We start from the raw sequence: 14,729 nt of genomic DNA, 5'->3' as shown, positions 1-14,729 counted from the left end.
TACCCCATGGTGACATGTAGGCAGGATGAGTGGTTCATCCTTCTCCTGCTGAGACATCCTACCCATGTAGTCCGGGATTCATGGGAAGTACCTCTCATCTGGTCAATGAGTAGGGAAATGAGGATAGGGACAATATTAGTACTGACGGACGCATTGTGTATCTACCATACTCCCTATGCTAGTATGATATTGATCTGGGATCAATGAAACTGACTTCGGGTCAGTAAGAGTGGTACGAGACACTATTTGGAACTGATTTCGGATCAGTAACAGTGGTATGAGACACTCTCTTTATTTGGAATTGATTTCGGATCAGTAGGAGTCAAGGTTGCGGGGGAGCGCCCCCCCTCTCGCTCTTGCTCCCAATTCGCGCTCCGAGCGGGAATGACTCTGGAGCACCTCGAGAGCGTACTTCCTTAAAAAAACGCTCCCTACCTTTTCGAGAGCGTTTAGCCTTTTTTGCGAAAAAAATTACAGTAATGTTCCAAATACAATTTTTTTTCAAAGAAACAAATAAGTTTTGAGTGGGGCAGCTTAATGATCAAGCCTATGGCCCTAGTATTGATATGCGATTCATGGTAATGTTAAATTCTTAAAAGTAAAAGTGACATTCTCCTTAATCTTCATTTTCATCCTTTTACTTAAATTTTTAACATTACCATGAAATGACTTAGGCAAGGTTGCACGAAACGGGGAAACGGGTACGAGTTTCCGAAACGGGCACGGGTACGAAACGTGACCCCCCCAAATTTTGGAAACGGGGAAACGCGAATATATATATATATATATATATATATATATATATATATATATATATATATATATATATATATATATATATTAGGACATTTAAGAAATATGTGCAATCATAAAGCATATATGATACATTCTAATTTATTACATTATGATAAAATTGTCAATTGTCAATGCATAAACTATAAGTCTCTAAATTTACATCACATTTACTCATGAATGATCACATAATGAAAATAGAAATATCCAAAATCAGCCACGAGAAATTTCTAATTTCTTGTCTCGTGCTTGATTGGGAGTCTCCTCCTACATAGTCGAACGACCTTAGTGCTCTTGATTAAATACAAGTTTCATACCCTAGTACCCTACTTGCTCTTGATTATTGGGAGTCTCCCCTGCATAGAGGGCTTGGTTCTCTTGATTAAATACAAGTTCCATACCTTAGTACATGATAAAATCCAATGGAAACATTGCAATCCTCCCAATCCTGAAATCCTGAAAAACAGATAAGTCTGCTAGATTTTGAGTGAGATCTAAAATTTTACTTTCTCCATATGAAATCCAATGAGGGCGAAACCACTCTCAAACATCCTGAGTCATTTCATGGTAATGTTAAAAAATTTAAGTAAAAGGATGAAAATGAAAAATAAAGGAGAATATCACTTTTACTTTAAGAATTTAACATTACCATGAACTGCATATGCCTCAAACTTCCTGATGAACTGCATATCAAAACTAGGGCAAAAGTTCACTTTTATAACTTTAGACAGGCATCTAGAAGCAACTAGAAGGCATTAGAAAAACCTAATTAAAAATTAGAAGACAAATTAATAAAAAAAAGTCAAGTTACATGTGGAAACGGCGTTGTACGGCCCAGAAACGTGTTTTTGGCTGTACTGGCCACGTTTCCACCTCGAGAAACGTGCCAGTACGGCCAGAAACGCGTTGCTGGGCCGTACCGTATGCGTTTCCGCGTTTTGTTTCCGTTTCCGTAGGAAACTCCTCCCATGCCAGCGTTTCTTGCAACTTAGGATTCAGGATGTTTGAGAGTGGTTCTGACCTCATTGGATTTCATATGGAGAAATTAGAATTTTAGATTTCATTCAAAATCCAGCAGACTTATTAGCTTTTTAGGATTTCAGGATTGGGGGATTGCAATGACACCATTGAATTTTGTCATGTATTAGGGTATGGAAGTCGTATTTTATCAAGAGCACCAATCCCTCTATGTACCTTGATGATAGTGACATTGGTTGTCGAACTCCTCTATCATGACCCTCCTAAAAGTGTATGCATCACTCAAACAAAATCTTGACTTGACATGCTATGCTTTTTGTGTCTTATGTTAATGCTTAGAGGGTGATATTAATGACAAAGATCCCTATACAGATCCATAGGTAATGACAAAGATACCTCTGGATATTAACGCTTAGACGGTGATATTAATGACAAAGATCTTGATTTTCCAACAAGACTAAAAAATTAGACATTTCTCTTGGTGGCAAGAGGCCCAAGCATAAGCAATAGATAATAGATTTACTTGTATTTTTAGTTTCTAGTAGTTTTTATAACTATTGACGCTTTCATATTTATTATGATATTTTTTTAAACAATATATGACAATTTAAGTTTGAAGTTTGAAGTTGGCAATTATAACTCATTAGTAATGAATTATGAATATGATGCTTCATGAAAGTTGGAAGTTGTTTCCTTTCATTTCATTTTATAACATTTCATTTCATGTTAGATATTATTTGTTGTAATGGTTACACTTAGCTTACAAGTACAACTTTGGTGATCAATGATGATAAATGTTATATATTGAATTTTGAAAGCTTGAAACTTTAAGATTGATGAATCACGAGACTCAATATGTTTTATGTTACTATGTTACTAACTTGTGGACGTGGTTGATGAAGATTATAACTTCTAGATGATTGTTGTTATATGGTTCAATCTATGATTTTAATGTTTTTTATATCTAATTCATCATTCTACATGTTTTTGTTGACATATATGCATCAATATATATATATATATATATAAAGCGCTTTGGGATTCGCTCCCAAACCGAGAGCTTCTGAAAATGTCGCTTTTGCTCCCCGTTTTCGCTCCCACTCCCAAGTAACCTTGGTAAGAGTGGTATGAGACACTCTCTTCATATGGGACTGACTTCGGGTCAGTAGAGGATGGTATGATACATTCTCGATCACTTCTTCTTCATAGTTAAGCAGAGCAGAGCAAAGCAGTGCAGGGCACTGATGGCAAAAATAGTATAGTCTGGCAGATGGATTAGCAGATGTGTTCTCCCTAGTTGAGAGGGAGTGTTAAAATTGGAAACTAGGGCCAAACTCCATGTGGGTCTTCTTATTTATGGCAGCTGATATTTTTCTTGGATTCCTCTCGTCGAGAGGTGTAGGATTGATCTAAAGATCATCTAATTCTGACATGTATTCATGGAGATATGAATTTATTTGTGTTATGCGACAATTCGTCAAGGTTGGCCAACAACGAAATTGCCCCCATCTATCCTCAACGTCTTACTATAAAAAGAGGTGGCTTGCAAGTCATTTAGTCACTCATCTCATGTGATCTCTTCCTCTCCACTCGTTTGGGTTTTGGTGGAAGGAAGAAGATCCTAAGAGAATACGTTGTTCTAAGAAGCCCTAGATCTAGATGCTGTCATGAGAAAGAAGGCTCTACGCTGCCTAAACATGAAGAAGCTTAACGCTGTCCTAAAGAAGTTCTACGCTGCCCTAATGTGGAGAAGCCTAACACTATCATGGAGAAGCTCTACGCTGCCTAAACATGAAGAAGCTTAACGCTGTCCTAAAGAGACCTACGCTGCCCTAAATTACAGTCCATGAAGCCAACCTTAACGCTGGTATGGAGAAGCCCTAACCACTGCTAAATGATGCCCTAATACGCTGTCCTATTAGGGGTGTGTATGCAGCAAGAAGAGGCACTTAACACAGTCATGATGGAGGCTTCCATTCACTGTCAAAGGGAGCCTCTATACGCAGCTAAAGGAAGATCCATAAAAGCCCTAACCGCAGTCCTCAAAGGGAGATCTAATCCGCAGTAAAGGGAGATCCTTTCACGCTATATTAGGAAACACACAACAGCTAGAGGAGGCTCCTAACCACAGCACTTAGGGTGCACTAGGACGCTATCAATAAGTGTTTTATATGCAGCTAACAGAGGCTCCAAACAACAACATTTTTGTTTGGGTATGTTATGCTGGGCAGAAGTATCCAATAGGGCTGCTGCGTAAAGTCTGATTGGGTCACTGTGTGAGATATTTAAGGACCCATATCATTAGCATTATGTATGGAGTTGTTGTGTGTAATACTGCTGAGATCTCAGACTATTAGAGGATTGTATGGTGTTGTTCCAATTGATGATGAACAGTGATGATGGGTGCAACATGGTGCAACACATTGATGATGCACAGTGATGATGGGTGCAGCATGGTGCAACACATTGATGATGCACAATGATGATGGGTGCAACATGGTGCAACACATTGATGATGAACATTGATGATGGGTGCAACACATTGATAATGCACAATGATGATGGGTACAACATGGTGTAGCACATTGATGATGCACAGTGATGATGGTTGCAACATGGTGCAACACATTGATGATGAACAGTGATGATGGGTGCAGCATGGTGCAACACATTGATGATGAATAGTGATGATGGGTGGAGCATGGTGCATCACATTGATGATGCACAATGATGATGGGAGCAGCATGGTGCAACACAGTGATAGGTACAACATGGTGATGGAATCACCTGAGTTCAGATCTGCTACCTCATGTGTCATCTTCTTAGAGAAGATCTTTGCTCTTATTTTGTCAAGTCAAAATGTTGACTTCTGATGTATATGTACTATCTCTCTCTCTCTGCTGAACTATTGAAGAACATAAGAAGAATTGATCAAGGGTTTCCCCACATTGGGGTTTGTCCCTGGCTGGCGCCACATCTTGTGTCCTCTTGTCTTGGCTTGTTTTCTGCGATTTATGTTTATGTTCTATCTACATTTTACTATCATGCTAAATGTGATTGCTAATCTGGAATTGATATTGAGCTAATATGGAAAATTGAAGTAAATTTTCTCTAAGCATAGAACATACCTAAAATTAACAATGAAAGTTTCCTTGGGAGTAGGAAATTGTTTGGTAAGGTCATACTTTTGGAACACCTAGGTGGGGTATGTGCCTTGAGGTGGTGTCCAAATTAATACCTCCCAACATTGTGCTCTGATCTAGTGGAGAGATAGAGCGTACTTGTCAAGGCCTTGGTAGTTTGACAATGTTGGTTATGATGATGTAATCATCATTGATGGTTATCAATCCGCATCCTTTCTTATATGAATATGTCAACTTGATAATATGTTGTTGAGTCATTATGAATACCTCCCTAGTTAAGAGGGAGTGTTGAAGTTATAACTAGAGTCGGTCTTCATAATATAAATTTATCATTGATATGTTCATTATATTTATATTTATATTTATCATATCTTGTCAAAACATGTTCTTCATGCTTATAGAGTCAAAAAGAATTTATCTTGAGTCAAAAGAAAATGTATTTGAGTCATGTCTCATTTGGACATTTGTAAGTAAAAGAAATTTGAACTTTTATGTTGAATCTTAAGTCCACCATTTGATGAAGTCGGCCTTCCTTGGACAAGTTGGTCTGGGTATCCAAAAGACACCTATTCGACTTCCTAGACAAATATATATATATATATATATATATATATATATATATATATATATATATATATAGGCCTTCCTTGGACAAGTTGGTCTGGGTATCCAAAAGACACCTATTCGACTTCCTAGACAAATATATATATATATATATATATATATATATATATATATATAAGAGGGCAGTTCAACCTATTTGGCACATCAATCAAGCACACAAGAACAAATTTGAACCCAGCGAAGAAGAGGAGAAATTCGAGTCAAAGGAGAGAGAGAAGACAGTCAAAACAAGGAGAATATTCCAAGAGGCCGAATTTTTCTGAGGTAGTTGTAGGCTGAAATTTGGCCCTTGTTGTAGGTCTGAAATTTAGATTGGCCTTGGTCTTGGATATCTCATTTTGATTTGATTCTATAAGAGAAGGATTGTTGGGTTTTGCCGTAGATTGGAGCCTAAATTTTGGCGTCTATTGTTTCGTAATCTTTATGTTTTATACATTTGTGTAATTTCTTGATGAAGAAGATATAATCAGTAATAAGAAGGCATATAATATTCACAACTAATTATCAAGAAGAGGAATCAAGCAATTACACAAATGTTGGCCTATCTATCTATATATATCTATCTATCGGCCTTCCTTGGACAAGTTGGTCTGGGTATCCAAAAGACACCTATTCGACTTCCTAGACAAATATATATATATATATATATATATATATATATATATATATATATATAAGAGGGCAGTTCAACCTATTTGCCACATCAATGAAGCACACAAGAACAGATTTGAACCCAGCGAAGAAGAGGAGAAATTCGAGTCAAAGGAGAGAGAGAAGACAGTCAAAACAAGGAGAATATTCCAAGAGGCCGAATTTTTCTGAGGTAGTTGTAGGCCGAAATTTGGCCCTTGTTGTAGGTCTGAAATTTATGAGATTTAATCAGTTTGGGGCAGGTTTGACCAACATTGATTTTGATTTTGGAGGTTGACTTGGTCTCTTGGTGGTAGATTGGCCTTGGTCTTGGATATCTCATTTTGATTTGATTCTATAAGAGAAGGATTGTTGGGTTTTGCCGTAGATTGGAGCCTAAATTTTGGCGTCTATTGTTTCTTAATCTTTATGTTTTATACATTTGTGTAATTGCTTGATGAAGAAGATATAATCAGTAATAAGAAGGCATATAATATTCACAACTAATTATCAAGAAGAGGAATCAAGCATCAATCTCTATTACACTTGGTTTCTCAACAATTTCTTCCCTGATACATGAGGTATAATGTGGTCTTTGATAGCATCTAGAATGATCCTCTTAGCCTTCACATTTCACTTGTTGAAGTCTGCCAACTGAATTCGATCAGGTGGTTGTACTGCACTCTCTGCAATATTCCACACTTCAACTTCCTGAAGTAGTAAGGCTATCCTCACCTTCCATGGGCCAAAATTTTCAGCTCCGCTCATCTTATCCTCCACCCTCAAACCAGTTGTCTGACCCTCTCAACCAACACTGTTTGTCAATCACTGAAAAGGAACAAACAACCTCCTTACCAACCACGGATCTTTGGTATATCCGCAGGTTTATGCCTGTTGGTCACTGTTGTCAGTAGAAGGTTGCTTGCTGGTCACTTTTATCAGCTGTGGGTTCTCACTGCTTTGATACCATGTAGAAATTTCTAGGTCCCTATAGCCCCTCCGGTTTTAGTTTGTTTTACACGTCATTCTTTAATGCCCAAGCCCATGTTTCATTTCACATTTACTGAGTTAAACATGAATATTAAATTGAAACCAAAAACACTGCTAGGCTATCACTACTTTTACCTTTCACACTTTCAACTGATAAAATAATTACACATGTAAACACACAAATTAACACTTGCTTCTTGGTCAATCTTTGACTCTAGAAAAACTCACAGGGGGGAAACCAATCTAGAATTTTTTATTTGCTTTTCACTGATAAATAATTACAACATTAATAACTCATCAAGGGTACTTATATCTCCCTTGAATATCATGCCACTGTCCTTGAAGTTTGTGCACAATCCAACAATCACAACTTTGGAATGTGTGCCACTAACATACTCTCATTGCATAGAAACTCGAGTCACAAACCCAATAATTTATTCCTTGAATTTCGTGCCACCTTCAGAGTCTTTCATCAGTGTTGTTAAAATAGCGATAATATCGCGATTTTTTCCCGAAGCCGATATTATCGCGAGTAATACTCGCGTTTTTTTTATACGCGATTTTTTTGAAAAAATCGCGATTTTTTCCCAATTTATTGCCGAGGGTCGGGGCAGCGCGGTTTTATAAGGGATGCTAAATGTTCGAAATGCAATTTTTTTTGAAAGAAACAAATAATTTTTGAGTGGGGCAGCTTAATGATCAAGTCTAGGCCCTAGTATTGATATGCTATTCATGGTAATGTTAAATTCTTAAAGTAAAAGGATGACAATGTCATCCTTTTACTTAAATTTTTAACATTACCATGAAATGACTTAGGATGTTTGAGAGTGGTTCCGGCCTCATTGGATTTCATATGGAGAAAGTAGAATTTTAGATTTCATTCAAAATCCAGCAGACTTATCAGTTTTTCAGGATTTTAGGATTGGGAGATTGTAATGTTTCCAGGTGACACCACTTGCCTGGGCTACCTCTGCCACCAGTAGAGGATGTGGTCTACCTCCTATAGCTCCTACTTCTAGTTCTTCAGCTTTTAGAGCACAACAGACTCCACTGCCAACTCCACCAGCACCAACATCTACATCTAGAGGGAAAGGGAAAGCTGTGGCATTTTCTCGCAAGAGGGGTAGAGGAAATCAATAGGATTAGACTTTAGTTATTTTCTTCATTTTATTGTATATGACATTATGACATGAGGAGATATATTATTATATTTTTTGTTGATATTTTGAGGCTGAGTTGGGACTCAGGAGTCAGGACTTACTATTCAGGACATGATTCAATGTTATGTGTGATTTTAGCACTAGAAATGATATTAAACATCTTATATATTAGTTCTTTTATCATATTTATGTGTCAATGTATTTATTTTATGTTGTAGATGGTTTAGATATTAAAAAAATTGAAAAAAAATGAATATTTTTGTACCAAACGATTTTTTCCCGATTATTTCCGATTATTTCCCGATAATTATGATTTTTTCCGTTTTTTCCTCGCGCTGATATTATCCCGATAACGATTAATGCAACATTGTTTTTCATCACCTAAAATTTCGAGCCACTACCCAGAAATTTCTCCTCGAATTTTGGGCCTCTGTCTACAAACTGTCTTCGGTTTTAACACTATTAGACTGAGTTTCTCTCCTCAGAAATCGTTCCCTCTGCCTAGAATTTATTCATTGAAATTTAGGTTTGTTAGATTGATGCTTTTTTCTTAAATTTCACATTGAAATTCTCTGCAATAAATGCTTTGACACTTCCTTGGAAACTGAGCTGAAACACCTCGAATTTTGTGCATTGGATAGACCTCTCTCTCCTCGATTTGCGAGCTGGAAACTCCTGCACTTTTCTTGGTATTCATGCTAGTCTCTCAGCCTAGGAACTCAATCTGATTGGAGGCCTTTCTTGACTGCTGTAGGTTCTCTTTGAGCAAACAAATCTCTAGTATCATAGCTTCTTCTCCTTCTCCTCTCCTCCTTGCTCTTCTCTTCCTCAACTCTTGCATATGAAGAATGAGAGCCTCCTCTTGTAGAAGCTATCTTAGTGTCCTTGCTTTCTCAGCTTCCTTGTCTCCTCTCCAAATCTACACTTGAAGAATGAGTGAGCTCTCCTTTTCCCTTTCTCCATTTTTAGTCTCTCTAATGAAGTGAAGCCCTAACCCTATGATCAATGGCTGAGATTAGATCTTAGCTCTCCTTGATCAAGGGTGGAGATCTAATCTCCCATTGACCCCTTTTTCTTGTCTTCTCCTTCATTAATGAGCCTCCCTAGTCACTTTACAACTTGTTTTTGTACCTTGTACCTTTTTCTTATAAAGTCACCTTAAAAACGTAAAGTCACCTTAATGTTGTAAAATAACTTTAATATAATAAATTACTATGTACTTTTTGAACTTTATAAAGTGACTAAAAGTCACATGACTTTAATAACTCATAAAGTCACCCACTAAAAAGGTGTCTCATGTGTTTTCCTAGGCCAAAGGCAAAAAGCACTAAGAAACACCTCCTTTATACCCTTTTTCTCAACATCTACTTGTTCCCCTTACTTCACCTTAGTGGTTATCATGTTTACCTTGCCCAATGTGGCCTTCCTTAGGGTCTTTCTTTCTCTATCTAGGAGAAGCACAGATAGGAGGTTTTGATGATGTTAACACTTGTTATCCCTCTTGTTAAATATTGTAGCTCAGACAAGTGTTCTAGCCTTGAGAGGTGTCAACGAACTCAATGTTCACAAGGGAAATCACACCTAAAATTCGGCCCCAGTAAATTAATTCGACTACTCCATATTGATCGAGCCTCAACAAAATAAGAGCTACTGCAATGTTGGAACACTTCTTCTTTAGCTCCCACGATCACTTGCATATAAATTTCTCCAATTTTGCACCGGCGAGGAATATGGATAATCCGTCCTCTTATCTGGCTAGGGTGGATAGCTACACCACCCAAACCTGGCTTGATCAACTATGGTGGATGGTTTCACTACCAAAACTGATCTTAGAATTAGCTGGGGTGGATATCTCACCACTAAAGACCAATCCTCACTCGTGTTCTCACCCTTACCTTCAAGCTCTAAGAGCTCTCAGACTAGTTATCAAAAAATGTCAACCAATTCATTATGTCATGGCTATCAGAATAACATGGGTTATTACCATGGATCATCTGAATACCATGGGCTGCCTTTTTTCCCTTTTAATAAAGTCACTTTATAAGGTTTAATTTCTTATTAATCAAAAAGTCAATTCCTTCCTTTTAATTTAATTACTCAATATCACCTTAGAAGTGACATTAAATAATCAAATTAATTAACTCCCTGTCTCCTGACTATAGCCTAAGGGAACCCAATAGGCTAATAAGTCATCCCCTATAATGATCACTTGGAAAGGGACATGACTACTCAATATCACCTTAGAAGTGACATTAAATAATCAAATTAATTAACTCCCTGTCTCCTGACTATAGCCTAAGGGAACCCGATAGGCTAATAAGTCATCCCCTATAATGATCACTTGGAAAGGGACATGACTGTCCTCCCTTCCCGAGATTGCTTGCCCCAAGCAATGAGAATCATCTATCAATCCTCCTTGGAAAGGGACATTACATCCAATCAAACACTCGGTAAGGGGGAATTTATGAAAGTTAATAATAGTAAGGTGATTTCATGTTCAAAAACATTCTTCTTTATGTTTTGGTACTATTGGGTGCTGGGTGCCACCTTGTGTGGAGATGTTTGCATGGGTCTAATTTACTGTGAAGAAGAATAGGGTGCTTCGTACTGGATCTGATGTCACCTTAGAAGTGACATTAAATAATCAAATTAATTAACTCCCTGTCTCCTGACTATAGCCTAAGGGAACCCGATAGGCTAATAAGTCATCCCCTATAATGATCACTTGGAAAGGGACATGACTGTCCTCCCTTCCCGAGATTGCTTGCCCTAAGCAATCCCAATCATCTATCAATCCTCCTTGGAAAGGGACATTACCCAATCAAACACTCAGTAAGGGGGAATTTATGAAAGTCAATAATAGTAAGGTGATTTCATGTTCAAAAACATTCTTCTTTATGTTTTGGTTCTATTGGGTGCTGGGTGCTGGGTGCCACCCTCTTGTGTGGAGGTGTTTGCATGGGTGTAATTTACTGTGAAGAAGAATAGGGTGCTTCGTACTGGATCTGATGTGAATAAACGGACTGAGCATTTTCAAACATTATCTCTTATGTTTGACATGGCACATGTGCCTACAGCTCACTGCTTGTAGAAGGTAGGTACTCATATTGGCATGTTGTGTCCTTAGAAACCGAATTTTTCTTTAGCATATGTATAGTATATACAGGTTTCCAATATTTAGGGCCGAGTATTTTGTAGCGTATTTACTTTGAGAACGTACTATTCACCCCTTAGCAGTGACTCTTAGAATTAGACTGCATTTGTGTTAATTAATTATAATCAGAAATAATCAGGAACGTCACAGGAAAACAATCAAAAGGTGTGCGTTGATATCATTATTTAATTCTACTGTAATAAACAATTGCATAATCTCTTTTCTCTTCTTGTTGTTTACCATAACTCCTGCAAATAGATATTGTGGGATTACAGCAAGAAGATGGATCTTTTGCAGGCGATGAATGGGGGGAGATTGACACCCGGTGCATATTTCTTTGTTTACCTCTCTTTCAATTATTGTTAGATCCAGGTTTAAATGAAGGTTAAACTTCAGATTTTAGGTCTGGTATTTTTCACTGATTTGTTATGGCTCTTAGGTTTTCATACTGCGCAGTATGTTGCCTGTCAATTTTGCATCAGCTTGATAAAATTGATGTTGGAAAGGCCATCAGTTATGTAGCAAGTTGCAAAAATTTTGATGGTGGATTTGGGTGCACTCCTGGTGGAGAATCACATGCTGGGCAAAGTATGAAAGTTCTCTTATCCCTAAGAATTTTTTGTTTGCTGAGTTGTTTTCTTCTCTGACTCTATCTATAAAGCATTTGAAGCCAGTTTATTGTCTGATCCTGTGGTTGATTGTTGACACATTGAAACTCACTACTCTAGTATTGAATCTATTTTCATACATGTTTTCCCCTCTTGAGGTTTATAGGTAAGAAGTAAGCGTCTGTTCGATTTCTTGCTTTGATCCCTTTATTTAGGGAGTGAATCACTTCACAGCAATTAGCATTAGAGTTTACACTTTTATATTTCTCACAAACATGAAGCTTGGCTTATTGCCCATAGGATCTGGGTTTGACAATTTTATGAGGGAAATATTTTATGGCCAGTAATTATCCTTCATCCTAAGATATCATGTCACTACTTAAATGTGTAGCTGTTAAACTAGGATTATTTGGGTTCATTTACAGCTACTTCTCGTTTCTCTGTGCTGCAGTTTTCTGCTGTGTAAGTGCCCTTGCAATATCAGGTGCACTTACTCATGTGGACAGGGATCTTCTTGGATGGTGGCTCTGCGAACGACAAGTGAAATCTGGAGGTCTTAATGGGCGGCCTGAGAAGCTTGCTGATGTGAGAATAAGAAGCCCCTATTTCTAGTGCCAACATTGAATGTGAAGTTGGAAAATGGTTATAAGCTATTAATTGGTATTTTATAATGATGTCAGATTCCTCAAAATTCATGGTGTTTGACATCTATCTTTGTAAAAAAAATTACTAGCATGTGCTCTAATTGACATATTTTATGTTTGTGCCATACAGGTGTGCTATTCATGGTGGGTTTTATCCAGTTTGACTACCATTGAACGAGTGCATTGGATAGACAAGGAGAAACTCAAGACCTTCATCCTAGACTGTCAGGTTATACTTTAGATAACATCCATTTCTGAGTACTTTAGGTTCTGTTGTCCCTGAACCTGTGATCTGGCTTATAACTATGCTTTTGAAATGCAGGACAAGGAGCATGGAGGTATCTCAGATAGGCCAGATGATGCTGTTGATGTATTTCATACATTCTTTGGTATTGCAGGTCTTGAATTCTTTATGCCATATTTCTCAGTAATTTTTAACAATGGCAATACCAAGATAATTCTTTCTATAGGTTTCTTTACTCAACATGAGGTGAAAATAATGTCTTTGTTAAATTGTTGTAGGCCTTTCACTGTTGGAGTATCCAGGACTAAAGCCGATAGATCCAGCATATGCTTTGCCTGTTCATGTTGTGGACAGGCTCTTTTTTGGCCAGCCGCATTAACAGCAGCCATGAGTATTATAGAGTGGACAGCCTTTCTCATCATGGCTGTTATTCCAAGATTTTATTCATAAAGCTGATGTGCTACTGAGATAAATGTAGGACGGAGCTCTCTTCAGTATCATGATGGGGGACTCAAAGATTTCTATTAAATTTCACTTCTCTGTTATTTATTATCTCGGAGCACGATGGTGGATCAAGTGTTGAAGAGTGATGCTAAGCGACCGATGAGCTATGTCATTGGTGATTGCATCTGCATATCTCATAGCCCATGAGAGTACCACAAACTGCAGGCGACTTTTGTACACTGTAAATCTATTCTAAAATAAAATGTTTATCATCTGAAAGGATGTGTCTATAGACTCTATGCATGCTATCATAGAACACATTTCGTTTTTGTACAGTGAGTAGTTTCTTTCACCTCTTGTTCTAGACAGCCATTCTTAATTCCAGTTTTTTGTGTATCAATATCTGTGACAGTAGTAACATTGCTTTCAATTAAATTTTAAAACAAATAAGATTCAAAGAATAAAGGATGTCTGCAAGAATTGCATCAGTTGGTGTAAATGCCAATTCTACCACTCTGATGTTTATATTACTGCAAAGAGGTCAATTCAACTTTGTAATGTTATCACCTTTCATCTCTAAAAAGATCATAGATGTCGAAGTTTTGATTATGTACATATGGAGAAAACTACTTACATGATAGATGTCAAAGTGTTGATTATGGACATGGAGAAAACTACTTCCTGTAGTTATTGACGAGTATCGCTATCTTGCTTTGCTATCAGAAGCTTATTTTCAATTTTGTTATTGGAACCACAGGAAACGTCAAACACAAACCATGTTCTTACCATTCTATTGTTTCAAGTCTTGACAAATCTAGTGGAGGCAAATTGTACAATGCAAATTTCTATGGTGCAATGGATTATAAAGTACACACAGTTAATCAATCATGACATTAACAGTGAGCAGCGTCCTCACTGTTAATTCTCATTTTGTGACTCATTTTTATGAAGGCATATTGTCACAATCATGCCAATGGAGAACATACCAGCTCTTCTAAATTGGTGTCAACTATCTTTCTGTTAGATGATTATTTTTGCTCATAGGAAAATCACAACTTTTCTGAATTGATATGAAAGAATAAACTGCAACTCTCATCCACGGGTGGAATGCTTAAGTTATTATGTACTTATATCTATTTTTGTTGCATTGAACAAACATTTTGATGTTAAAATGGTTATTACAAACGTAATGAGTACATTGCACTCAACAGTTCATCAGAACCTTATTACAACTTACATTCTGGCCATCATTAGACACACTTCCCTATATTATAAGAGGCACATATGACCATTTTCCACCCACTTCTAGATATTCCCT

The 14,729-nt window shown here is 37.3% G+C and overlaps 1 protein-coding gene across 1 annotated transcript in view; it reads left to right on the top strand.

Moving 5' to 3' along the window:
- LOC149233534 (geranylgeranyl transferase type-2 subunit beta 1-like) overlaps window positions 1-13,806 on the top strand; it is a 224,767-nt gene extending 210,961 nt beyond the window's left edge. Inside the window, exons 5-10 of the mRNA XM_089379788.1 lie at window positions 11,730-11,796; window positions 11,911-12,059; window positions 12,531-12,664; window positions 12,854-12,952; window positions 13,046-13,121; window positions 13,246-13,806. Of these exons, the coding sequence (XP_089235914.1) occupies window positions 11,730-11,796; window positions 11,911-12,059; window positions 12,531-12,664; window positions 12,854-12,952; window positions 13,046-13,121; window positions 13,246-13,346 (626 nt within the window). The 3' untranslated portion in view covers window positions 13,347-13,806. The remainder of the gene's footprint in view (window positions 1-11,729; window positions 11,797-11,910; window positions 12,060-12,530; window positions 12,665-12,853; window positions 12,953-13,045; window positions 13,122-13,245) is intronic.
- Window positions 13,807-14,729: the final 923 nt, after the last annotated feature.

The sequence above is a fragment of the Pinus tabuliformis genome, chromosome J (assembly GCF_031772625.1).
Source record: "Pinus tabuliformis cultivar Carrire ecotype Pingquan chromosome J, CPIR1, whole genome shotgun sequence".
NCBI lineage: Eukaryota > Viridiplantae > Streptophyta > Pinopsida > Pinales > Pinaceae > Pinus > Pinus tabuliformis.
The sequence above is the reverse complement of the archived record's forward strand: the minus strand, read 5'-3'. Positions and strand labels throughout refer to the sequence as shown.